Source organism: Dermacentor albipictus, chromosome 2 (genome assembly GCF_038994185.2).
Source record: "Dermacentor albipictus isolate Rhodes 1998 colony chromosome 2, USDA_Dalb.pri_finalv2, whole genome shotgun sequence".
Taxonomy (NCBI): Eukaryota; Metazoa; Arthropoda; class Arachnida; order Ixodida; family Ixodidae; genus Dermacentor; species Dermacentor albipictus.
Genome location: NC_091822.1, coordinates 57,731,492 through 57,759,170, shown reverse-complemented (window position 1 = coordinate 57,759,170; position 27,679 = coordinate 57,731,492). Strand labels below are relative to the sequence as shown.

At 47.2% G+C, this 27,679-nt stretch overlaps 1 protein-coding gene across 1 annotated transcript; it reads right to left on the bottom strand.

Annotated features, from left to right (window-relative positions):
- LOC135901883 (neprilysin-1-like) lies at nucleotides 1-27,679 on the bottom strand. Its single transcript, XM_065431709.1, has 3 exons — nucleotides 27,473-27,679; nucleotides 22,723-22,916; nucleotides 1-2,186 (listed from the first exon to the last, which is right to left on the bottom strand). The coding sequence occupies exons 1-3, from the start codon at nucleotides 27,656-27,658 to the stop codon at nucleotides 122-124; spliced, it is 2,445 nt and encodes an 814-aa protein (XP_065287781.1). The 5' UTR covers nucleotides 27,659-27,679; the 3' UTR covers nucleotides 1-121.

Here is a 27,679-nt window from a genome sequence, read left to right as displayed (position 1 = left end):
TCTCTGTATTAAAATTGAATATTATTTTCACGGAACATTTATTTAGCCCTGATCATCCTTAGCCCTCTCCTAATCCTAGATTACGGGTTCGTAGTTCATGTTATACTTTTTAGTTGGTATGTTACTGATTGTAATCTTGGGGGGTCCAGCTACGCATTGCGTTAGTATGCACGAACTCTGAAGGCGTGTTCGAGCTAAAATTGCGCTCGAATGACTGGAAGGCGCTCGTTGCAGACACTCGCTCCTTCCATACCTCACAGCGGACTGTTGGTGTTCTGGCTGCACCACACGAAAATGTTTCAAGGAACGGCGGGAAGTTATTCAATGCCACATTCAATCGAATCTTAGACGGACTCAACACCGGCTCAAGCCGCCGTGGCTGACGTTGCAGGTCACCATCTTCGCAATGCGCTGAAGCGTAGTTGTAGAAAAAAAGTTCTTTAGGATTGACGACCTTTCCGCTCAAATTGAGGGAGAGCCCGGTCTCGTTTTGGTGCTCAAGTGCATGACTATAGAGCTCGTACAACGGCCAGAGCACCGCACTGTCCAGGAACTCTGCCTCGCTGCGCATAATAGTGCGTGGAGTGTCCGAATCATGTTCGATAGCGTCGAGTTGTTGCCGGAGACACTTAATCGTGCTATCGTACTCTCGTTCCGTTTCCACGCTCCACCACTTGCTAACACTTCCGTGATCGTCGAACAGCAAGTTGCCCTTCAGAAGCGCTTGAAGCATGGCCTTGACGACATGCTGTGAGATGATAGGGTAGAGGGGTAACGGAATTTTGTTCGAAGTGTCCCTCAAAAAACCAACTACCGCATTAGGGATGAACACGTGGTTGTTAGTCGGCTGGTACTCGCTGTCCCAGTCAAAAACAGATGTTATGTAAGTGTTGTCGTACGCTCTTGCGTAATCTGCGCTGGTGGCATGTGCATTCCAGTAGAGAGATGACGCGTGTGAAAATACGGAAAGAACTGCGTCCAAACCACTTGCGGTCGATCTCAGGGACAAATCCGGAGTATTGCGGTAGTCTTCGTACTGCTGAAAGTTGTGCTGCGTGCCGAACGCAAATGTCATGCTGTTCAGCGTGTTCACTGCCCTCTGAACATCGGCTAGGCCAAACCACGATCGCCCGGTCTCCAAAAGCTCCTTGAGTACCATTCGTGCATCGCGAAAAAGTGCGGCAAATTGTTCGTCGCGATCTCGACGGTAAACGTCGGCAAATTCGCCGCTAGCCGCAAGCTTCACTGCGATGCCGACGCCGTAGCGATACATTTTCTCAACCGTCGCACTGCAAGCTGAAATTCTGGCATCAAGTGGTACCATGTTTGGATCTTGAGTTAACTTGTAGGCGAAATGGAAAGCTGTAGGCATGAAAGGCCAGAGCGTGAGCAAGACCTTGAGGCCAACGTAATTGGCTACCGTGGTGCCAGAATCTTCCAGATCGAAGATGGAAGTGAACTTTCTAAAAAATGCAGGATCCTCTAGAAACACGTGAGTGGATGGTACGATGCTGTCGCTTGTGTTAAACAGACGTTTGAAGTATCTGAGCCAGTGCCAGCTATCACAGTTCCGTAACGCACCAATCGAGGTCATAGTCCGTACATCCAAGTCTCTGTGCGAAGAGTCAACGTAAGACAGCTTTTTAAGGGCCATTTGGAGCCAATAAATTTGTCTGGCTGCCTTATTGGCGTCTGAAGAATTTCGGTACGTATTTAGAACACGTGCAAGGCTTTGTTCGTAATATTTTGTATAGTTTACATCTGGACTAATGACTTGTCTATTCAGGTGCGTCAGGGGCGCCTTCAGCACTATATGTGGCGTTCCGTTTTTCCTTATGTCTCGCAGCACGTGGACCCTAAACATCGGCCGTAACATTAGCTCTCTGTCTGCAGCGGACACAACTTCGACGATGTCGCCAGCAAATTTCGCATACGGCCAATCACTGATGTGAATGGCAGCGAGGATTCTGCGAAAGGCATTGAGGGCTTCAGCGTCACTCGAAGAGTGGTTGCCTTTGCACTTTGTATACACCAACATCGACTGAGTGAGGAAATTGGCTTCTCTTTCTTGTGAGCGCTCTCTCTTAAGTTGGAAGAATCTTTCGAAGAACAAGTCGAAATCTTTTATCAGCTGCTGTGTGCTCATCCGGGCAAAAGAGAGGTGCATCGAGTCTTCAATGTTAGACCTGCAAGTAAAATAAGACGGATTCCGTTACTTCGTTCAAAAAAAAAAGCGCAAAAACAGTCACGTCTGACAACTGCAGTAGCCTAAGGAAGCAGAATGATTTACTGCAAGCCCAAACGAAGTAATCGCATTTCATTGGCGCTACACTGTTGTATCAAGTGCGGTGGTCTACCCATAGTCAAATGGATAGACTACCGAGCGGCTGTGCTGGAGCAGCTGGGTTCAGAGCCAACCATAAGACGAATTTCGATTACTGCGTTTGTAACTCTGGGTGTGTGGTTCTGTTGTTCTTTCTGACGCCATCTTGTGTCACTGGGTATGAAACGCTCTGCAACGCACCTCTTTAGCATTAGCTTGGGTCAGTGTGTATTTAAATTTCAGTATATGGTGCTCTTCCGAGAACATTTTTGGCACCAGATTGAATCTCTCGTTATGTGCTACTGGGTATGCGTTGCCCTTCAATGACACTCTTTTACGCAAAATTGGGGCACTGGGTATGGGCCACTGCGTGTGAGCCACTCTTAAATAAACTAACGTTTCCAGCCAACATGGACATAGCTATTTGGCACTGTGTATGTGCCGTTCTTCAACAAATATCGTCAATGCCAACTCGCGTCGCTCGGTATGTGTCACGGAATAATGGTACTATCATTAAACTCGCCAAGTTCTGCGAGGCCGTGCTGAAACGTGTCTGCAAAGGGTCAACCGGGACGGGAAGTGCTCGAAAGTTATCCGAAGTATACGATGTATCGCACTGAGCATTACGTACAACAATATCGTACAAGTTCAGACAGCCGAAGCACCAGTGGTGTGTTGCGATAGGAAGTATAAGGATGCCCGAAGCATAGTGCTGCCGTGCTGGCCCGCTACCTATGGCGTTTGAGCGGCTGGCGCACGCAGTATTAGAGGATCTTCCTAGACGCGCCGTGCGTTTGGCTGCTCAAACGACGAGGAAAAGTGGATGGACAGCGTTCTTTGTTTTGATGCGGGCATGAATGACGTGTTCACGCACACTACAAGCCCACTATCATTCCTGCTGAGTTGCTGTGGGTATTTACTGGTCTCAGCGGAGCCGACAGGGAGCTTTAAGCATACGTCACTTAATATATCACTGGGTGCTGCATAATGCAAAGCTATTCCGTCGGTGCCATCTCTTGCACCGTCGTGTGACATTGTCAGTGATTGGCCCTCCTCCCCGCGCAAAGAATGTGAGACGCCTGGTAGCTGCCATGACGTTCTTTTTATCTAAATAGCAGCAGCTGTGTTAGGTGCATACCCCCGCCAACATGTAGCACCCTCTTATAGCAGAAATACCATCCAAGGAGCTGAAATTGGGCCATATTGAATTTTTCTTTCTCCTTTCAGTCTAAATGTAGGACTATCAGGCCCCCACATTAGCTTTCCTATGGAGGCTCCCTGAAATGGTTTGGATAAATTTTGCAGACGCGTAGGGCAGAATTACTGTAGAACATTCGCGTTGCGCCTTAGGAGAAGCGTCTTATATTAAAAGAGCTACGGACCATTACAAGTTGCCCTTTTTCCTAGCCATGATTTTTCTCCTCCACTCATTCCCAGAGTAATTGTTATTTATTTACTTATCACAGTACCCTCAGTGCCAACAAGGCATTACAGAGGGCGCTAAGGAGGGGGGGAGGGAGGCGTACACATTACAATGGCGACAAATGGGAAAGTACAAGAGCCAGTACATGTCAAACAAAATTCAACGTCAAGCAACAACAGCGATATTTAAACAAAGAAACAAAACAAAAATACACAGACACTGATCACACCATAAAGAAAAGGCATCATTAGAAACAGTCAGTGCGACATTCCTCGGTAGCTAATTCCAACCTAAATTGTTCGTGGGAAGAAACATTTTTTTAATGTGTTATTGCTGCATATGACTTCCCTAATATTGGTAATATGATCAACTCGAGGGGAAATGTAGTGTGGGCGGAATATATAGCTGTTCAGTTCTATGCACATTCTAGAATCGGATATATTGCGAAACATTTATAATCTTACTTTTTTTCCTGTGATTTTTCAAGTGAGTCTCGTCCGAGGCTCCCTTTCACAAGCGACTTGCTAAAAACGTACTGTATAATTACTGAAAAGAAAACCTTATCATCATATCTTGAACTCTTTTTACTCTTCTTATATATCGGTTGAAAGACATGGGTTCCGGGCTGTGCAAACGTACTCAAGCGCGGGCCGGGCATTTCTTGGATAATGAACCTGTTTGGTTTTTCATTGGCAAATGCTTGATATTGCGACGCAGGAAACTCGCTCCCTTGGAGGCCTTTGCTGGGACGTAATGAATATGTCGGTGCCATGATTATCGTGATGTTAAGAATATAGCTAAGTATTTGATATCATTGACGACAGTAGTGTCATTACCATTTAAAGAATAAGCAAACTCGAGTTAGTTTCGCCTTTCTGTGAAAGACGTTGTGAAAGTGTTTTCAAAATTTATCTGCATTTCTCAGTGACAACACTACTCAGCAAATTATTGTAGGTCCTCCTATAAGGTTGTGATGATCCCTGGGCCACGGATTACTCAATATAAAGCTGAGTCATCGGCAGGAAGCGCACTGAAGAAGATAGACCACTGCAAATATAATTCACACAAATAACAATTCACCAACGATTACGATTCTCCCTACTGCGAAAGTTGAGCCTAGTTCTATGCGTGTTTTTATTTGACAATATATTGCCTCGCGTACACAAACTGTCTCGTGCAGCGCGTTGCAAATGGACCGAAGCATGGCGCGACTGCCTCCCTTATTGGGAGATCGCGACAGGCAGTGTGGGGGGGACGTCACGCGTGGTTGCGATTCACATTAGCCGCCACAGACATATCTCCGCTCATGCAACGCTTTGTTTCCAAACAGACAACGCGCGGTACTTTTGCGCCATGCACCCGCCGTGGTTGCTCAGTGGCTATGGTGTTGGGCTGCTGAGCACGAGGTCGCGGGATCGAATCCTGGCCACGGCGGCCGCATTTCGATGGGGGCGAAATGCGAAAACACCCGTGTACTTAGATTTAGGTGCACGTTAAAGAACCCCAGGTGGTCGAAATTTCTGGAGTCCTCCACTACGGCGTGTCTCATAATCAGAAAGTGGTTTTGGCACGTAAAACCCCATAATTATTATTATTTTGCGCCATGCCGTAGCCATCGTCACCGCAGAGCCTGTTTTGCGCGGCAATACGCTTTTCCTCTAACGCATTGGCCATACCCTCCACCTCCGCTTTCCGCCGCGTGGTTCCGTTGCAGGCTCCCATGGAGGAAGGAAACTAAGGAGAGGCCCTACCCCCTCCGCGCGATAGGTGAAAAGTGTGGAGGAAATGACGTAGTAGGTTCTTCTTTGTTTTGCTGTTTTTTTTTATTCCTTCGCTGTGATGGCCCCGCCTTTCGGGCCACAATGGCAGCTTTGTTAGTGTTCTGCGCGCTCACACGTGTTGCTCCGTAGGTTTCGTACCGTGGCAAAGGCGCCGTGCGGGCAGGTTTGCGTTGGTCTCCGTGTTTTGTTGCGCTGCGTTATCTGGACCGTGCTCTAGTGAATGTTGCTGTGGCCAGGTGGGACAGGAGGAACTGAAGTTCGTGAAATGAACGCGCATGCAACGCTGCACGCAATGCACCGCGCCACGGCAATGGCTAGGGACGAAGGAATATCCGCGGGAAATGTTGCCCTCTTTGGCGGAATCATGCTAACATGCTAACGATTGTTTAGTACTGCTGCGGAACGCGCGCGTGCGAGCAGCATGGTTGCGCGCAGTGCAGCGTGGTTTCGCGAGAAATGTATACAAGAGAGGAGAGCTGGCCCGATAGGCGGAGCAATGCCATGAGCAACGCCAACTTCCGGCTTCACTTTCGTCGGGGCCTTTCCTGAGTTTCCTTCCTCCGATGCAGGCTCCTCTTCGCTTTTCTTCTCATACTCTCTTCGCTATCGCAGTCTTTCATTCCCCTTTGCGCTCCGCTTTCGTTCGGTTGTAATTCTATTAGCATGTTACTTTAACATGACTGTTGCAATAAACTTTACTTGAAAAACATGACTTGACTTGCGAGGGACATCGACGCTCGCCGCAGGAACCGGCGCGTAGGCGCTGCGCTCTAATTGTAACAAGGGGCCCAGCAACAGTTTCCTTTACTACTCTAGACGTAACCTTAACCTCATGTTATCTTACTTTATCTACAATTACTGTGTGACGCTGTGTAGTCAAATCTTCTTTCATGCAAGGTATCACTTCTTTGTGTACATTGTAGCATACCCGTTTTTCATGCAATACAGTGTGAGGAACAAGATCGAAAGCCTTCTTAATATCAGTAAAGACTGCACTGAGTGGCATACCCTTATCTAGGCCATTTGTTAAGCCCGTAACTGGTACACTAAGTTGGATGAAGCCAGAATGCGCCTAAGAAAACCGTGTTACTGGGGGAACAGCAGATAATGTGCATTCAAATGTGCCACAATGGATATAAAAACAACATGTTCAAATACTTTCCATACCACACTAGTAAGGGAAATTGGCCTGTAGTTTGAAAGAACATTATGAAGTCACGACTTATGCAGAGGAACAACAATGGCTCATTTCCAGTCATCAGGCAAAGTACTCTCAACAACTGAGTTCTAGAAAATACCAAGAAAATATTTGGAAAAGAATGAGCACACAAAGAAAACAAGGACCCTAGGGGACAATTCGTTGGGCCTTGCTGCCTTGGATACCTCAAGCTCTTTAAGCAGCCATTCTATTCCCTGCTGATTAAAGGTTATGGCTTCCGTGGGCACTGAGTGCAATTTATGAAGCCAAATACTGCTTCATCGCTGGCGTCATTATACGCGAAAACTGAGGTAAAAAGGAGTTAAGAAATTTGGCTTTGGTGTGGCTGTCAGTGTGGCTGTCAGTGTCATCGTGATTTAAGGCTGGAATTGATATGTCGTCCTTTCCGTATATTTTATTACCTCGCTAGAATCCCTTAGGTCGATTTTAAAGTGGAAAGAAGAGAAAAGTACTGATTTCTTCCGCTTAAGAATGGCTTTCACCCGCCGTGGTTGCTTAGTGGCTATGGTGTTGCGCTGCTAAGCACGGAGGTCGCGGTATCAAATGCCGGCCACGGTGGCCGCATTTCAATGGAGGCGTAATGCGAAAACACCCGTGTACGTTGATTTGGGTACATGTCAAAGAACGCCAGCTGGTCCAAATTTCCAGAGTGCCTCACTACGGCGTGGCTCATTATCACAAAGTGGTTTCGGCGCGTAAAACTCCATAATTTATTTAAGAATGGCTTTCGTTTTAGTCGTTACTCTTATCAACTCATCTCTATGTGTGGCACAGGAGTGGCTTATCTAAGCAGCGTAACCACGTTGTCTGCGCATGGCGATTTTTCTGGCTTCTACCTGCACCACCGGCTTGCTTTTACAACACTGTGACTTCATCGTTCGCGCCGGCATGTATTCACGTAGTTAAAAGCTCCGTCTTCACTGGCTCTGCTTTCTGAGGTGACGTCATGCTGTCTGCTTGCAATGTCTTGAAGGCAGCGCGCGAAACATCTCTAACGCCTCCGCTAGCCACCTGGCCGTCGATCGCCAGCCAGATCTATCCAAGCAGCGTGTGGTGCGAGCATTTTGTCACGCCGCCGAGTGTGCGTTTCGATGGATTACCGGATACGTAAATTTAGACCCCTTCATACTACTACCACTGTAATCACAGGCTATAGCTTATATGTCTGTGGCATAAGCAGTCTACACAGTGCATCCAGCTGGGCGAGCATCGCTTAACCAGCAAACACAGAGATAATATTAAGGCGTAAGCCTTTGGTGGCTCATGAGTCTCCGGGCGCAGTACATGCATGGTGAACGCAGGCAAATGGTGATCACCGGCGAGGGGAGCAAGGAGACGAAGCGACACCGGCGAGGGTAGCAAGGAGAAGAGGTGCCATGCCAGTAGCTCTGTGCCAGTGGGCGCGTGGGAGAGGGCGGAAATGCGCGTGGGGGGTGGGGCGCACATGGGCTACAAACCTTGCAGCCGTATGGCTGTGATTGCGTCCCATGCTCGCGGCCACGGCGGCGTCCGTTCGTAGAGCAGTTCAGACAACCGCAATAGAGTCAGTCATAGATAGGCTTTCTCTTATCGCAGTTCAGCTCATCAAAGTGCCCAGAGATTTTGCGGTGGCCCCCGAGTGTAAAACATTGAAAGATTTTAAAAATGCAAAGTATTCATGACTACGCTGCTGCGCAAAATTTTTACTAGCAGCAAAGTAGAATACACTTGGTTACTGCAGTATTATCTCTGTCTGTGCTCCGTGCCACCATACTGATGCACTGTGCGAGCCACGCACTTCCGCGCCTTAGCCCATCTGGCAAAACGCCCAGTCCGCCTGCGTTTACCACGCAGGCGGACTGGGCGCGCTAAACCTCTCTAATGTGGTAATATTCTTCCGACGTGAAGTGACGGCCACAAACGCATAAATCCTGGTTCCGATCAGATAGTGATGGCCTTAATCGCTGTCGCCACTCCGCTTGCCTGCTGCCTTGTAGACGAAAACGTTGTCACAGCATTACATGTCGTGAATCACTAGTTTCGCAACCCACAACGCAACAAGGGCGTTTCATTGTCCTCGCGAAACAAAACTGCGATACCAACACTGGCCCCCAGCACGCGCCAACATGCAGAACATTTTAACAGATACAGAATAGACTTGCACTGTGTCGGAGGTGCTTGAGGGTAGTGATACTTCGTCGTTGTGTATTCGCTTTTTGTTACATCTTTATGGCAACGATGCAACCAACATTGAAACTTCTAAGATACACATTTGCTAACCCTAAAGTTCTTCCTTCTTTTTTACTTCTTTTACTTCTTTTTTCCCTATATTTTTCCACCTTTATATGTAACAGATGTGCAATAAATTTCACGAAGCTCAACATTAGAGGAATCCGTTTAAGAAGATTGAATAAAGTCATGTCGTTGAGGAAAGTGAACGCTTCTGCAGCACATGTCGAAAAAAATTGGAGGACGCTTAAGTTTCGCCTTCAAGAGTGGAACGTGACAGCGTTCCCGTCGACCCGCCAAACGGTGTGAGACAATGCGCTACAGCGCAGCGATCACTTACGAGGCGCCCCGCGTAGGACTTTTCACCTACCAATCACGCGGTGAGCGTCTCGGAGGGGGAAACGATGTACGCCAGCCAACCGTCGTGATCGGCACGGGCAGAGAGATAGACAGATATTGATCTAAAGAAAGCAAGGACGATTGATTCTGCAACCCGTGAGGGAGCACGGCGAAGCGTCGTCAGGGGAGAGCGTGTCCGGGCCGCGACGCGCCTTGCACCGGTCCCCGCACAGCCCCAATGCGCGCGTGGCGCGCCACCTGTCGGGGCAGTGCCGTACATTGAGAGGAGGGGGTCTTCTCTGTTTGCCGCAAGATGGCTCTGCGTGTGCGGAGAGCACAGAAAAAATGTAGCGGAAACACCCTTCGCTACTCGTGTAACTGCGACTTCTGTAAGTTACATGTTCATAATGACCGATATACACCGCAGTATAACTTTCTACGGCTCGTTTCTAAGGCAACACCGCATTCCCTAGAGGCGCTTTTGTACCGCTTTGAAGCATCGAACTCGTGGCTGAGTGGTAGCTACTCCATCTCACACTCCGGAGACCCTGGTTCGATTCCCACCCAGCCCATGTAAGTTCTTTTTAATTCATAAAGTGCCTCCCGGGATTTATCGCTCACGGCCAACGCCGCTGACACAGACCCCGACGACACCCGCTTTTTCGCGACACGAGCTCCTAACGCTCTCGCGTTAATAAGCAAGCTATGACGCTGCCATGAGGCTACGATTTACGTCTCTGCGATGTGCTGACGCAATGAAAGCCTTTAACCCTACAGCTAGAATAGAACTGGCAGAACTTTCGAAGTTAATCAACAAGCGTAAGACAGATGACATAGGGAAGCATAATATAGATAGAATTGAAGATGCTCTCAGGAACGGAGGAAGCCTAAAAACAGTGAAGAAGAAACTAGGAATTGGCAAGAATCAGATGTATGCGTTAATAGACAAAGCCGGCAATATCATTACTAATATGGATGAGATAGTTCAAGTGGCTGAGGAGTTCTATAGAGATTTATACAGTACCAGTGGCACCCACGACGACAATGGAAGAGAAAATAGTCTAGAGGAATTCGAAATCCCACAGGTAACGCTGGAAGAAGTAAAGAAAGCCTTGGGAGATATGCAAAGGGGGGAGGCAGCTGGGTAGGATCAGGTAACAGCAGATTTGTTGAGGGATGGTGGGCAAATTGTTCTAGAGAAACTGGCCAGCCTGTATACGCTATGCCTCATAACGTCGAGCGTACCGGAATCTTCGAAAAACGCTAACATAGTCCTAATCCATAAGAAAGGGGACGCCAAAGACTTGAAAAGTTATAGACTGATCAGCTTACTGTCCGTTGCCGACAAACTATTTACTAAGGTAATCGCAAATAGAATCAGGAACACTTTAGACTTCTGTCAAGCAAAGGACCAGGCAGGATTCCGTAAAGGCTACTCAACAATGGATCACATTCACACTATCAATCAGGTGATAGGGAAATGTGCGGAATATAACCAACTCCTATATATAGCTTTCATTGATTACGAGAAAGCATTTGATTCTGTGGAAACCTCAGCAATGATGGAGGCATTACAGAATCAGGGTGTAGACGAGCCGTATGTACAAATACTGAAAGATATCTATAGCGGCTCCACAGCCGCCGTCGTCCTCCATAAAGAAAGCAACAAAATCCCAATAAAGAAAGGCGTCAGGCAGGGAGATACGATCTCTCCAGTGCTATTCACAGCGTGTTTACAGGAGGTATTCAGGGACCTGGATTGGGAAGAAATGGGGATAAAAGTTAATGGAGAATACCGTAGTAACTTGCGATTCGCTGATGATATTGCCTTGCTTAGTAACTCAGGGGACCAACTGCAATGCATGCTCACTGACCTGGAGAGGCAAACCAGAAGAGTGGGTCTAAAAACTGATCTACAGAAAACTAAAGTAATGTTTAACAGTCTCAGAAGAGAACAGCAGTTTACAATAGGTAGCGAGGCACTGGAAGTGGTAAGGGAATATATCTGCTTAAGGCAGGCAGTGACGGCGGAACCGGATCATGAGACGGAAATAATAAGAATAAGAATGGGCTGGGGTGCGTTTGGCCAGCATTCTCAGATCATGAACAGCAGGTTGCCATTATCCCTCAAGAGAAAAGTGTATAATAGCTGTGTCTTACCAGTACTCATCTACGGGGCAGAAACCTGGAGGCTCACGAAAAGTGTTCTACTCAAATTGAGGACGACGCAACTAGCTATGGAAAGAAGAATGATAGGTGTAACGTTAAGGGACAAGAAAAGAGCAGATTGATTGAGGGAACACACCCGAGTTAATGACATCTTAGTTGAAATCAAGAAAAAGAAATGGGCATGGGCAGGACATGTAATGAGGAGGGAAGATAACCGATGGTCGTTAAGGGTTACGGACTGGATTCCAAGAGAAGGGAAGCGTAGCAGGGGGCGGCAGAAAGTTTGGTGAGCGGATGAGATTACGAAGTTTGCAGGGACGGTATGGCCACAATTAGTACATTACCGGGGTTGTTGGAGAAATATGGGAGAGGCCTTTGCCCTGCAGTGGGCGTAACCAGGCTAATGATGATTATGATGATGATGAATGTGCTGACATATGCTACCATTCTATATGCTATACGTGATTTGCAGTAGGGGCCCTTAACATAAAACCATTGCAATCTGTTTCTATTCCAGTCCTCGAGTGTCAAACTTACCTAGTCACCGACGCAAGCATCAGGTGGTAGCATTCAGCGTTGTTTGAAAAGCCCAACCAAGCGCGCTTCACTTGTGTAGGATGTCACTTTCTTTCGCTTTCGAAGTGAATAGCTTTCCCTACGTTGAGCCGTTTCTTTCTTTTCCAATTCGCAGAGTAGAGGCAAAAGAGAACGCTCAAATGGAGAGAGTTTCGATAGGGCCGAGCCAGCGCAGTGAAAGTAGATAGCCGGATGAGGGCGGTGGTGCCGCGTATGCGATTAGTATGCTTCCCCTTACTTAGCTTGCAGTGGTTGGTCGAAAATCGTGGCGGCGTGCCGCAGAAGGTTAAGAATGCCGTAAAACGGATCCTCAGCAAAGTAGGGTTGGCAGAGTGTTGTATATGCGCCGAAGGGTCTCAGTAACGCTATACTGCAACGCAATATTTTATATCATACGCAAATAAATCCATGCTCCCCCGCAGGTCCGAGTATCCAGTGCTTCAGCGATCGGCGACAGCCATCTTCTATTCCTATTGGAATGGGGTGGTCTCCGGCTGTTTATAAAAACATTAAGTTTTGTTCGACATAGTCTTCTTCGGCACAGACAGGTAAAGTGGGTGTAGCCCAAGAACATACGAGCAGTAGCAATTGGTAAAACGGCGCCTTTTTTGCTAATGGTCAAAAAGGCGTCCAACTAGGAATTATTTCTCCTTTGTTTGGTTTCATCGTGAACAATCAGCGGGAACATGCCATATCAATGAGGAGCTTTCGCGGTTTTAGTGACGTCGCGTGACAGATAGGCGCAGTGGGTGGTGACTCGAAATTTTTTTCCCCTGTTGTCGATGCATGATGGCAGAATAGGAATAGAAAAGTTTGTGATAGAGTTATGTTATAGCGCCCCAGAGCACACGGAGGGGCGGACGATTTTTCTCGTGCGTCCTTTTTTCATGTCTTTTAGTGTGCGCTTCTTCACGCATGCATGAACGTAAAGTGCATACCAGCGTGCGTGCTTGAAACTACAAAAGGTAAGCAGTGCACAGGCGGGGCATGTCAACAGCGATAAGACAGCCCTGTTTATCTTGCGGTGGCCACCTTTTGTGCTGTTTACCAAGCGTTCTTATTTTAAAACCAGCCCAAATACGTCCCACCCTAAAGACCAGCGTTTGTTGCTGCTTGTCGCCGCGCTTTTCACTGACACTCGCACATCACTCTTCCGACCGTGGATTAGCCGACCGCCTGTAACACGTTTAAGCTTTCGTATATATTTGTAGATTCACAAAGTGTATCCAACCTAAGGAAGCTCACAAGGCCTTCACGAAAGGCAGAGGCCCAAAAGGTCACTTCTGGACATGAAAAGAAACAGCAAATAGCATAAAAAACATAAGGGTGAGGTCTCAGAATTTTAACAAAGAAAGTTTTAGCAAATATTTTAAGATGAATAGTTAGCATGTATATGGGCTGCGACGTAGCAGCTTGTGTGTGCTTTCGTTCGCGTTTCTTTTTCTTTTCTGCTGAACGGCGTAATAACAAATAAAATATATAGCACTCACGTTATTAAAAGCGAACGACACAAGCACGTCGTTTCTGTCATTTGGTCAGAAAGCAGTGACACATAAATGCCGCATACGCATACTCACCTTTTCAGTTTTTCAGACACAGAGACAGATTAGGGTGAGCTTGAACGCAATATTTACAGAAATATTGGACAGTCGATCTACGCGGTAGGGTGCTGATCGTCACAAGAACAATCAATTAGAGTCCTTTCTTTTTTTAAGCAGTAGATAAGACTATGGAGCACAACTGGCAGCTGGGAAGTTTCGTATCCTTAATGTGGTCCATATACGCAAGCCCTGCCTGCCGTGGTCTTGGGTGCTGTACCAGACGGCTAACCCTCTCAAGAGTCAGAACTTAATTCGTTGCATGAACAATATGCTTGCTCCAGTATTCTCAGAATATCGTCGACTCGGACCACTGTGTCCACTCCACTATGTGGACAATAGTGCCACCCCTCGACAAAGAAGACGTTCCTCTTGCTACAAGGTTTATTGATGGTTAGCGGGAAGCCGTAAGCACAGTCATGTCGGGTCAAGTACAAAGCAGCCGAGTAGCCCCAGCTTAACGCAAGCGCGAAATGCGGCGCCGAGGTGTCAGTCATGTTCCTTTTCCGCCGACAAGTGGCAGAAGCCATGCTCCAGATCTCTTCTTCACTATAATGGCCCCGCGGCAGAAAAGTATCTATCCTGGAGACTTATGGTGATGATACCATAACGGAATCGTAGTAGGATTTGAGACGGCTGACGTGTACGGTATCGCGACTACAACGGCGGAGGTCCTCATATGATGTGAGAGGATCGATCATGTAGTTCAATGGAGAGATGTACGGTGGACGATGCGGTAGGGCCCAGTTTATTGAACGAGAAACGTCTACGAGACCCGAAACATGGGGTGGAATCTACAGTCAGTTAGGGAGCCGGTACGGAATGTTTTAATAGTTAAGCCGTTGTCGTGTCTATTCTGTTGGTGAGCTTCATCTTCCGTTATGGAAATGCGAGCAAGTTGCCGGCCCTTTTCTGCGCACTTGTCTTGTTCTGGAATAGGCTGGCATTCGGAGACGTCAGGTTGGTATGGTAGTAGTGTCCAACATGCTCGATGGTTCTGTTCCATATAAGAGTAATGGTGAGAAGTCAGTATTTTCTAGCCTTGCAGTGTTATTGGCGCATGTTACAAAAGGAAGAACCATTCACTAGTTGAATGGTCGAACACGACATACGTAGTGAGCATTTCGCCAAGCGTGCAGATGAAGCGCTCAATTAACCATTCTGATTGTGGGTGGCATGCTGTTGACGTCCGATGAATTGCGTGTAGCTCGGTAAGGAGAGCTTTGACCCCTTCGCACAGAGACACGCTTCATATGCCACTGAGAAGTTCACAAGGCGAACCATGTCGAAGCATGAAATTTCGTAGAACGAAGAAAGGAACCTAACATGCTGCAGCGGAACGAAGGGCTACTGTCTCACCATAGCGGGTGAGGTGCTCAATGCTCTACCAGATGTGGTAGACGGGAACGGGCCGTAAAGGTCGATGGCGATGCGGTCAAAACGGCGCTCTGGGCAAGGTAGAGCTTAAAATGTGCCGGTCGACCGCTGAAGAGGCGCCTTGCGTGGCTGGCAAGCGGTGCAGCCAAGAATAGACTTCTGAACAAAAGTGTACATTTCGCGCCAGTAAAAGCGCTGGTGCAATCTCATATATGTCGTCAAGGCGCCACAGTGAGCACTCCATGGGTCGGCATGAAACGACGCGCAGATGCCGGAACGCATGTAACGCGGTCCGATCAAGAGCCTTTCGACCGTCAGTCACATACATCCGACGGTAGGGCATGTTTTATCGCACAGGAAAAGGAGCCGTTTATAGGAAGACGGCGCAGGAAGGCGGTGCGGCAAAAGGGGGTGAACAGGTTATTTATACTCACAATCCATGAATACTTGCGCTGCTCCAACGGCATGGGATCGAAGTTGAGCGCTGAGACCAACAAAGCTTCAAGTGGTGGCGGACAGCGAGAAAGGGCATCTGCGTCAATGTACTTGTGGTCAGATCTGTATATCCCTTGAAGTGCCTGAAGTGGCCAGCAGCCAAAGTAGCCAAATAGATGTTTTAAGGACAACAACAAGCACAGAGCGTGATGATCCGTTATGGCGTAGAAGCGACGGCCATAGACGTAGGGTCGGAACTTCGCGAGAGCCAACAGGATGGTCGGGCACTCTTTGACGGAATACTCCTGACGGTCTTGGCCTTTGTGAGCATGCGACTCGCGTAGGCGCCAATATATTCTGCATAGGCACGTTTGCGTTGCATGAGTGCCGAACCAAGGCCGGCACTAGTGGCATCTGTATGTACTTCCCTAGAAGCCAGGGTATTATCGCGACGGAGTATTGGAGTATAGGTTAACAGCAACCCGAGAACCGGCGAGGCTACATCATATTCAGGTGACCCATTGGAGGTGTCGGTGGCAACGCTTAGAAGCCGCGCCAGAGTTGCAATGGTGGTGGCGCAATTGCCCACAAAGTGGCGGTAGTAGGAACAGAGCCAGATGAAACTACGAACGGTCTTCAGTGACTTGAGTTCCGGGACGTCGGCGACTACCCGGATTTTCGCGGCGTTAGGGAGGATACCTTTGGTTTGATTATGGACCAAGATAGTCAATTTACGGGCAGGAAAACATTTCTTGATGTTCAGCTAGAGGCCAGCAGTCTTAAGGCACGTCAGAACCTGGTGGAGACGGGTAAAATAAGCGGAAAATTCAGAAAATATACGAAGATGTCATCTAGATAGGATAATAAGACGTCGCACTTTAGGCTACGAAGGATATTGTGCATCATGCGTTTAAAAATGGGAGGGTAATCGAAGAGACCCAACGCAGGACGGTAAATCTATATAACCCATAAGCCGTAATGATTGTAGTCTTTCAGTGATATGTGCAGCCACAGGAACCTGCCAGTAGCGAAACCTCAGGTTGAACGGCAAAAAATACTCATGAACTTGCAAGCAATCGAGGGAATCGTGAACACGTGGTGAGTGATTGACTACTTTCGTGTATTTTAGTTGACACCACGGTAATGAACACACAATTGCGTAGAGGCGGCTTTATTTCGCACTAGCACAACTGGGGACAGCCACGGACTATGGCACGGCTGAATGACGGCACGTTGAAGCACGTCCTACACCTGGTCATTGATAAGCCACCGTTCTGCTGCTGAGGCAAAATACGGGCGTTGACGTTGCGGAGGGTGTGATCCAGTGCCGATATCGTGCGTTACAGAGTCAGTACCGGCCAAGGTCTGCGTGGTACACTCGAAGCAAGTGCGAAACTTGTCTAGTAGAGAAAGAAGCTGCTCGCGGTGTTCTGTGGAAAGGCCAATGTCAATGCGAGAATTGAAGACATCAGCAACAGCTGACGGGCCGACCGAAAGTGACGTAATGACGTCCATCGTGAAAACAGAACAGGAATCACGAACTTCCAGTGACTGAAGAAAGTCGGTAACATGGACGCAACCGAGGGACTTGCTACTAAGGACATTGAGCAGGCAGGCAACCGAATTCTGGACTAGCATCTTTGTCGCACCAAAGGTTACGTCGAGAATGGCAAATGAATGTGGCCGAAGTGCGTGCAGAGTAAACACTGATGACGGCGTTAACAGTACAGGAGCTTCGGAGACATGTGGGCACAGTAACATGACAACTAAAGCGGTTTCTGGTGGGACATCGGTGTCGCCGGCGGCAACAGTCTTTTGTGGAGCGGCAAACATATCCAGCGTAGCGTTGAAGACGCCACATAGTGCGGCTTCGGCATGGGTGCAGTCAATGACACTACTATGACGCGACAGAAAGTGGCACTCTAAAGTTACGTCGTGAGAGCTGGAAGGCAGCGGTACAAACTGAAAGCCTCTCAAAACAACGAAACATATCGGCCGGTTGCCCGCGTACGCCAGGAATGTTGCGGCCGGAAGCATTGATTGAGCATTTGAGGTGCAGTGAATAGGGCGGACGCGGCGGCATCTCGTAGGAAAGCTGTGGTGTGCAGTAGGGAAGTGTGGCATGGAAAATCGTGGTAGAGGAGCGTCGTCAGTGTAGGATGCGACGCGACTTATGTGTACGCCAACGGTTCCGTAACTTGAGGTTGCTGGTGATTGGTGGGAGAACCTCTGCAATCTGCTCGTGGATGGCCTGCTGCATGGCTGAGGACAAATGTCGGCTCCTGAGTAAGACGGAGCAACGGGAGTTGGCGCACCACCTCTTCACGAATGAAGACTATGATGTGTGACAACAGAAATCCATCAGCAGTGCGTCTGGGACCATTCACCAAGGTCTAACGTGATGCCACTTGAGCAACAGCTTGGCGGGTGAGCGCTCGTTGCCTGTGTAAATTGTGGAAGCTCTGGCAGAAGGTGCCTATGACTGCGACGGTCGTAGGATTCTTAGCCAGAAACATAACACAAGTGTAATCTACGGTGCCCTTGAGGATTTGCTTAATCTTTATCTTCCTCAGTCATATCTCGACTTACATGGTTGCAGGTTGCAGCTGGGAGACCATATAGACAATAGTCAACAAAAATTGTAACGCTAAAGTCTACAAGGTGTTTCAGTTAACTTGCACCAAGTATTAAAAATGAAACAGGCGCCACGCGTGCTGAATTGGCCCAGTATTGTTCTGAGCCATATGAAGCACGTCATGACATCCGCCAATCCGTCAAGCTGGGTAACTAAAATAAGATTGCTTAATTAGCTTCCTAAATAGTAACTATAGCGAAATATCCTCAATACAAATGTTCTTGCGCTTGTTAAAAAACATCGAAATATTTCATCTATGCTAAGATAACTGTCCCGTTTATTTTTTACAGCCTTTCTTCAAGTGCGCGAAATTAAAAAAAAATACCACGTGGCTTCCTGCTAACGTGCCGCGCTTTTAGTGACCTCTAATATAAGTTGAACGAATTAGCATATGCTGCTCCGCACACAGAGATTAATTGAACAGGCTGTCGGTGAATGCGATAGACGTTCAGTGCTAAAAGGGGCGTGCAGTTTTAAGACAAATTACTCAAAGCAAAAGCGACCGCCAGGTGCGAATCTGATATGGGACCGTAAGTAGCATTTCACGCAGCGCATACATTTTTCTTTCTTTTCTTTTCGGAACAATGAAGAAACAAATGGGAGGGGGCGAGCTTGATAGTGTGATGAAGAACGGAGATGAAAACCATGCTGCTTCCGGTCTATAGACATTCGCCGATATACATTCCATATACTTCACTCTACAAAAAATACAACTGGATAAGCCTGTGCAGTTTTCTATCGTTATTCTGCAGACATTTGTCTAAAAATGTGAATTTCATTATTCTATAGATAGTCTATAGAGTGTCTATAGACTCAGACATTTTATAGATTACTCTACAAAAAGGGTAAGTCCATAAGTCCATAGACTGTCTATAGTCTAGTCTATAGGAATAGTCTATACATAGTCTATTGGCATTTCCTTATAGACATTCCATAGACTTCAGTCAACAAAGGCAGAACTGTATAAGCCTATATAATTTTGTCTATAGACATTCTGCAGGCTATTCTCTAAAAACGTGAATTTTTATTAACCTATGACACTCCATAGACACATACATTTTATAGACGAGTCTAATCAAAGTGAAAGGGCATATGTCCGTGGACTGCAGACTAGTTTAAAGACATATCCACAGAAAGTCTATAGGCTTCATAGACAGATGTCTACAGACTGTGTATAGACTTCCTACAAAAAAAATTTCAAAGGTTAACTCAAGTGAAAAAGCTGTCTCGTCTATCTGGATGATGTGGCTTTCTTTTGTGAGACATCAGACGAGCACGTTTGTCGCCTTCATAAAGTCCTTCAACCAATTTGACAGGCTGATCTTCACGCACAATCCCGAGATTTCGGCTACGACGAACAAGAATGCCTCTGTCACTTCGTGAACGCTGCAGTAGTCGGGCACGATCACACAACCTGTGATCACGATCACATGTTGTGCTACTCTGGGTAACTGGTGTACTGGAGTCGTAAACGTGTGTGGACGAGCTAAACGATGCCGCAGCGACATAGAAGTTGTACGTTTTTGATATCAGCCCTGTGACTTCAAACCTTTCTGCGCATGAGCTTGCTATGCATTGTATTACATCGTCAGAGTGGAAATCTACAAGAACGCCAAGCGGCAAATTCCGTCAGTTTACTTGGCGCAGTGTTGAAGAGTGGAACGTCCATCATGAATTCCGCTTACTTGCTGCATGTTTATTACCTTTGTACCTGTCAGGACGGCGGTACATTTATAGTCATTCTGCCAATCCCATGTATAGTGCGATCTATTGCATGTGATTTTAATCATGTTTGCACAGTATTACTGTATGGTGATGTCGAGGCAAACACCTGTCCTAGCACTGCTGAAATGTTAGGAAAGCTACTGGCATACCGAACTGTTAGCCCCAGTGATTTGAACGAAGTCGAAGCTTACTGAAACTGAAAAAAGTTGACTCGCCGTGCCGGCCCTGCGAAAAGTACATGTCTAGGAAAGGTGTTGAAAACCACCACAACTGCTGAGGTTATCACGCAGTGCTTTATTGATCAACTCCCCATCCGGCGCATTATTTATCCACAGGAGAGTGCGGACGTGCTGACTCCCTCTGCACTAGAATTTCACGGCAATGCGCCAAGCGGCAACACGCTGCCGCTGGTCATATGGCCGTTTCCTTTCGCTTTGCCACTTCTAGTACTCCTGTTGCTTGTCGGGAGACCTGACTGTGCGTTGCCTACCAGTAGTGGTTCTGCTTAAGCAATGAAATCAGTTGCTAGGCTAGTGTGTTCGCAATTTTTTTGATGTCGCGTAACAGACAGGCGCAGCCCGAAACCTTTCGACAAATAGCACAGGGCAAATGGCTAAAAGAGCGTTGAATCCGAAATGATTATTTTCCTTTTGTCCAGTCTATACGTGCGTCATCAATGCTCCCATACCACATCAGATGTGGCGTTTTTGTGGTTTTCATGACGTCGCACGACAGGCGAAGTGGGGGTGGCCTGAAATGTTTTTGCCAATCATAGAGGGCTGATTGCGAAATTTGAATAGAAAAGTTCGGAATAGCTTCACATTATAACGCCCACGATTGCTTGATTCACCATCGAAATGTTCCATGCCCTTCGCAAGCAAGTGCGAAGACAAACGTGTGTCACCTGACTATACTGTTTAATTCCTTGCCGGGATTATCACGCGAACTTCGCTCCTCAGCCACCATTGCTGGCGCGCACAGAAGCAAAATGACCGAAACAACCAGAATAAACATATATGATTGGTTTGCGTCCCGTGACTTCGCTTGCACAGTTGAGGTAATCATCGAGTTAATATGACCAACTCTAGAGGAATAGCTCCGTATAGAGCCATGCACTAAAATCGGTAACCGCAAGGACTCCTCTATGTTGCTACTATGCTGAGGGCACAGGCACAGACGACGAGATGCGATTCATCTGAGGCACACAAGCAACACGATGCCGAGCCACCCTGCGTATGGAGACACCATCTAGTACACGTGCTATCAAGCAAATTCTTGAATCAAAATTTCACCAGTAGCCATCGCATCCCTCAGGAAACTATACGCGATGAATTTTAGTCATTGACCTTCCTTTGTGGTAGTACAAATGATTTGTACAAATTGTGGTAGTACAAATGCTTGTTTTCGCATCATATTTTGGAAAATTTAAGCGTTACAAAGCTACAGGTAGCAATATGGCAGCCACTTTGAGGTTGCCACAATTTTCCCCAGCCTTCCCACTAGGGATAGTTTACGAACTCTATTTTTCGCACTCCGATGTTCCGTGGTAGCAGCTAGAACTGGTGCCGACTGCTCACCGTGTTGCCACACTGCTCCAATTCTGCCGTCGGAGCACGACACTCCTGCTCCCGTTCGCCCATTGGAACGCACCTACCCTTAGGTAGCACTTTGGGAATGATATTGAGTTTATTTCTGCTCAAAGAAAGGCGCCATAAATAAGGCTGTCGTATTACTACAGACCGCGGAAATATCAAAATCCAAATTGCGCGAATGTCAGTTGCACATGCGTCATCGCGAGATCGAAGCCTTCTCAGGTTGAAGAACAAGTGATTTGACGAGCAGAGATGCATTTCTTATGTTGCAAAGTGTGCTGCAGATGACCAACAGTGATATCACGTTACCACAACTGCAAGTGACAAAAAGAAATCATTTGCTAAGTGGCACAAGAAATTGAACACTTCATTGCTCTTAGCTGAACATGTTTGAACACTCGTTGTACCTACCGAATTTTTTTTTAATTCGACAGTGTTAAATAAACTTGGCTCACTTTGCAAGTATCACGCTTCTCTGATGTAAAACATGGGCCAATCCCTCTGACACTGCAAACTAATACAGCGCGTCCGAGAGCTAACTCTCACGAGGGAAGAAAGGCAGGAACAGGCACGCGGCTCATGTTTCAACGACCAACCTTGGCACTCAAAAACATGAATGCAATCACGCCATAGTGATAAGATCATTCGACTGCTACCCAGGAAGATATGATTTCGAGCGCACTGTCGGTCACGCAATTATTTGAAGAATCCTAGGTGGATTTTCTTCACTTTGCAGGCGTCTTACAGACAATGTTGGGCCTTTCGGGCGTAGACAAGCGCGCCACAGTGTGCAAGGAATAGCAAGTTGGTAAGAGATACTAGGCATAGAAAGGTCAACCGGATAAAAAACTCCTTCCGTGGTTGCGAACAGCTAGGCGGTGGTAACCGATAAATGAAGTTAGGCTACGGAAACACGCTCCTGTTCGTCTAACTGATGTTATATATCTGCCAAGAAGTGCTCGTTGTGCAATGTGATGGAATAGCGCCATGTGAGCGAGACACACTAACCAGCGTGACATTGCTGGAGCGACCGCCTTGTATGGCATTTCATCTTTCGTGCCTACCATCCCGGCACAGTCCCCATCGATCCGAATAATTAAAGGGTGTCATAGCTAGCGTAGTCGTAAAAGGAATGCTTCCACGGTGTAGGCTGGGTTTCCATGCATATGCACGTTCCTTCATTCATGTATTCAAGTGCATAAATAATTATGAAAATATGTGTTATGAATAACATATTTGTGGACGCAATGTAGCGTGTAGTATAGGCATGAATGCCCGTTTTCACAGGCTATGTTGTCAATGAAATTTGGAGTGCGACTTACTTGATCGCTGCGCACACGTGCTCGTAAAAATCGTCGCACGGTTTGACTCGGCTCTTCCCGACTTGTGAGAGGTACTCCGTGTTCCACAGGCACACCTTGGAAATGCACGTATCGGCGAGCCCCGGGTAGAACTGGATCAGTTTGTGGGGTGAAGTCTGAAAGTCATCTAGCGGCGGTAATGACGGAGACCTCACCTGCAAAGGGGTTTTTGTGTTCAAGAGACAACACACGTACGTTTGGCAAGACAGTGCTTGTGAGCCTATTCTTCACTATGCGAACCAAATTCTGAATATGGAAACGAAAGAAATACGTGGGGCCGCAACACCATATGGGGATGGACTTCCAGTGAAGCTGTTTAGGCTGCATACATCAGCTGCGTCCATTAGCTAGGAGTACTATGAAGTCATTCATTTTTTTTTTCGGATGGCACCGCACTGCGCCTACACAAGTGCCGCAAAGGTCACTGCACCCCTCATGCATCTGGCGCAACCGCTGCTACAGCCTCCCCGGTACTTCCTACGCGCGTGACCATGTAACCACAAAAACGCAGGTCACATGCACAGCTGCCAACGTCATCGCTCTTTCCCTCTTCAATATTAGGTGCACTTTCTTATATATATATATATATATATACATGGAAACAAATCCGCAATCTCCTGCGCGCGTTACACAAGCCGACAGGACAAAGAACTGGCAGCCACCTCATCGGCCTTCAATCATCATGCAAGTACTGAACACGACGCCGTGAACCCCAAGTGCAAAGATCCACCACCTAAGCGACCAGCGTCGTGACCACATCAGCAGCAGCCTTGGACGCACCTAAGTACAGCGGACGAAGGATGATTGGATTGTTGGTTCCACCTTTTCGAAGCTCCAAGCATCCGCAACTTCAAAATAGCAAGGATCAGCATCCGGAACTTCAAGAACAACTTCAGTGACAGCGAAGACAATTTCGAAGCAGATGACGTCATAGAGCGTCGGTGGAATCACAGATACGACGACAACAAAAAGTCAACGCCCAAGCCAACTCAACCCAAGCCGAACTGAACCAACACGCCACTTTTCCAGGAAGAAACGTCGCCGAAGATGGCTTTGGCAGCGATTTAGACTGGGTCTACGCCAAGGGCTCAAACGGCGACGCCACACAATACGATGCAAAGTATGGACCACCTTCGGGCAAGATAGTCCAACAACTATTCAAACGAGCAGCAGCACATGTCTGCCAGCTGCGACAGGTGGATCGCGGTCGAAAGAATACCACAAACAACACACACGAAACAAGTATACGCCGCACCATGCATCGTTCAGTCCCTAAAGAGGTCAACCATAAGGTGACCCGCGCATGCTACGTAGCGCCCCTGTTTCATTCATTTGCGACCAGAACACACGCTGTGACACCATCTGTACTCATGTGCAAGGTACGCATATGTCACCCGGAACGCTGCAGCCAGCTTCACCCACCATAGATATGTTAGATGTGGCTAGACAGCTGCATCTTCCCATGAAGGCGATGAGGTTACGGAGCTATGGTGGGGCACTGGTCTAAGTGCGCATCTTTATTTTTCATTTATTATCATCTCCTAGGTGCGTCGTATGTTGCTTGTTGGTCGCACTCTCTGGGGGGAGGGGGAAGCGTGTAACGAACTGCACATAGATGGTACGGCGCACTAACGGTGAAGAGAAAGACCAAGAATAAAGGCAGTGTTCGCGCTATCATGGCTCTCGCCGTGCGCAGCCTCCTGCTCGCATTATATATATATATATATATATATATATATATATATATATATATATATATATATATATATATATATATATATATATATATTGATATAGTTTCTTTTACAACTAAATTATGCGGTTATATTTAGGGCCACGATAGTAAACTTATTTTGGATGATGACGAAATGCTTGAAGTTATTTCGCTCTCCACGCGCCGTGATAGCGACCTAAGCCGGCTAGGGTACCCCTCGCCCCGCCCCCTGCTCCCCTTTGTAAAGCATGCAGCGGATGCATAGGGGAGCTAGAGGTAAGCAGCTTCTCTGTAAAAGGTGGACAGAAGCGAAGGCAGAATAGCATACATTGCTTTCTGAGACGCCATGCCCTCCCTTGGTAGCAGCTTAGAACTAGACTTGTACTCGTTATAGAAAGAAGGTAACTGTTAACTATTACAATTACTTAATTCTGAAATATAATTAGTTATAGTTACCAATGACTACCCCATAAACATCTCACTAAGCAATTACTTGAAAGTAATCGCCTATTTCTACGTTACTTTTTCTTGAAATTCTATCAACATAATTCATACCCGTAAACAGAACTAGCAGGTCTGGTACATTCAATGCGTCCTCTGCAGGCCTTCATACATCGTTTACGCTTTGCTAACCATCGCTTTTCGAAAATCTCATTGGTCATCTACACTAGTCCTGTCGTGAAGACATCAGCAGCAACACTGAAAAACTTGCTCGATGTGGGCGCTTGGAAATAGCGCGGTGCTGATACGTAAAAGCATCTTGTGCACACGATTGTCGTTATTCAGCATCGGGGCCATCTATGAAGTGCAGCCCTTCATTGTTGTTGCGAGTTGAAGAAGGCGCTCTCGTATTGACTAATAAATAGCTGCGACGATCGCCATTACGTCATATACTGGCACTTATGTCTTAAGCGGCAGTCACTATTAAAACATACCAGTATCGGTTAAAGTGGTCTGCCAATATCTCGTGATGCTTTATAACGAGAATAAAATATAGAGCTCCCGGTTTCGTCAGTATGAACTGGATACTGCGTAGCACCATCACGTGCTTTTTACTGTAGTTCGCGCCAAATTCAAGTTGAAATAACAAAATTTTGGTTCATTGCGCGGAAGGACACAGACGAAGACTGGAAGCAGACGGCATGGACGTTAACTCGTAACTAAATCTTTATTTAAACTATCAACATATATAAGTGTTTGCAAAACCGTAGCAAAGGAACATCGCCTGATATAAAGAATGTCAGTAAAGAGATGAACACACCGGTAAGTATTGAAGCCACAAAAACTAAGCAAGAAAAGAAATTCTCAGCGTTCCAGGCACCAGCGTGTCACTTTTATCGTGTCGGAGGCCAAGTGCGCACTTCATAGCAGTGCCATTAAATGGCACAGCGTGTCCAGAAAGAAGCGCGAGAAAAAAAAAAACCTTTGTTGCATCACGCCTTTCTTTGCGTTCGCACGCACCGACGTGCGATGTATTTTCGACGCCACGTGCAGGCTTCGTGGCGGCGATGCTAGACGGCACGCAATGATCTCAGAAAAGTCACATAAAGCGGTATTGCTGCAGCATACGCCTCATAGATATAACTCGTCTGGACTGTACCAATATCCTGTATCACTATAATATTGCAAGGCCAATGCATTACCGCCGACAATCATTGTGAGATTGGTTGTGCTGCAATTTTTTAAATATATTTTTTGGCCATCTCGGCTAAAGTTACCTGTAACACCCTATACAGCTCATATTGTTGCGTGATGTTTGACGAACAAATTTGCAGTCTGTTTGAGCCGGGATATGTGTTGCGTTTCTTACTGGTACAGATGTTATCACGATTTCGAATAGCGGCGCGATTGCGTGTTCTGAAAAGTACCCCGCTGAGTGCTGCCACCACAGCCTCCCCTCCCCACCCCGCTTAAGCAACCTCCACTCTTCATTTTAATGCGAATGCCTTTAAGAAAGACATTTCTAATGGTGTCGCCTTGAAATAGCGGTGGCGAGAATTGCCACCAAACCTTCTCGAGTTATTGAATTTGTAGATACAGTTATTGAAGGCTAGCAGAAGCCATGTAGATACATGTAGACACCTGTGCCGTGTAGATACATATAGATACCTGTAGTTTACGACTCCGGGTCCATCCATTCTCTCCATTTTTCCACCTATGCGCTAAACGTATCATTCATAACCTTCACAGCTCGCCAGGCACCGCTCCCATCAGGCACCTGCGAGGTGGACATTCCCAGCAGCACTCGCTGGATAAATATTTTGGCATTCCACTAGAATAATCTTATCTATATCCGTTGTTTTCTGCAGCAGACACATGCCCCTTCTTGACGCGTCAACTATTTGCTAGCGCTTCCTGTAGGTGCGAGCTTTATGTTGACGCTCAGCGATTCTCGTTTGAAAGGTCGGTCACGCAACGCGATTAATTCCCAGACAGTCTGGAACATTTGTTGGTGTCACTGCTCTGTAGGACTGCTAGTTGGGCTATGAACCTTGTAGTCCAATGGTGGGGTGTTAATCTTTCTGCGCCCTTGTTGACAATTGCATGTTGAAGAAGGCGTTCGCCCGCTGGGTCTCTCCCTGTCTCCTTGGTTCTCGAGATTTGGGGCCGGCTGGAGATCATCACGTATAACTTTGTCGAAAGCAAGTGCTCAAAAAATCGCAACACCGGCCGTAGTTGCTTAGTGACTATGGTGTTCGGCTGCTAAGCACAAGGTTGCGGGATCGAATCCCGGCCACGGCGACCGCATGTACCGATGGGGGCGTGATGCGAAAACACCCGCGTACTTAAATTCAGGCGCACGTTAAAGAACCCCATGTGGTAGAAATTTCCGCAGTCCCCTACTACGGCGTGCCTCAGCATCAGAAAGTGGTTTCCGCAATTACAACCCATAATTCATTCACAAAATCGCAAGCAATGGTTCGTTTGGTATGGGCCGATTTGACAAGCATACTTTATAGATTCTTACGAACGCGCTCATACTGCGTGCCTCCTTACCATATCCGTCGTCGCAGGTATCCAGTCTTGCCCCGTTTGAAAAGTCCTATAGTTCTGGAACGTAAACGTGGCTAGCGGGATGAGCAGGATCAAGCCAGCAAACAAAATTGTTGTTGGCTGCCACCAAAATTTGTACGATGTCGTCGGCGCTGCAGGATGACTTCCCGTGTCAGCAAAGTCGTCCATTGTTGTTCCTCTGCGCAAGTG

Coding starts and splice junctions, on each gene's coding strand:
- LOC135901883 (XM_065431709.1), bottom strand. CDS start 27,658: ATGGACGACTTTGCTGACACGGGAAGTCATCCTGCAGCGCCGACGACA. Junction 22,917..27,472: donor TACCTGCGACGACGGATATG/GTAAGGAGGCAC, acceptor ACCCCTTTGCAG/GTGAGGTCTCCGTCATTACC. Junction 2,187..22,722: donor CACGTGTGCGCAGCGATCAA/GTAAGTCGCACT, acceptor TTTTACTTGCAG/GTCTAACATTGAAGACTCGA.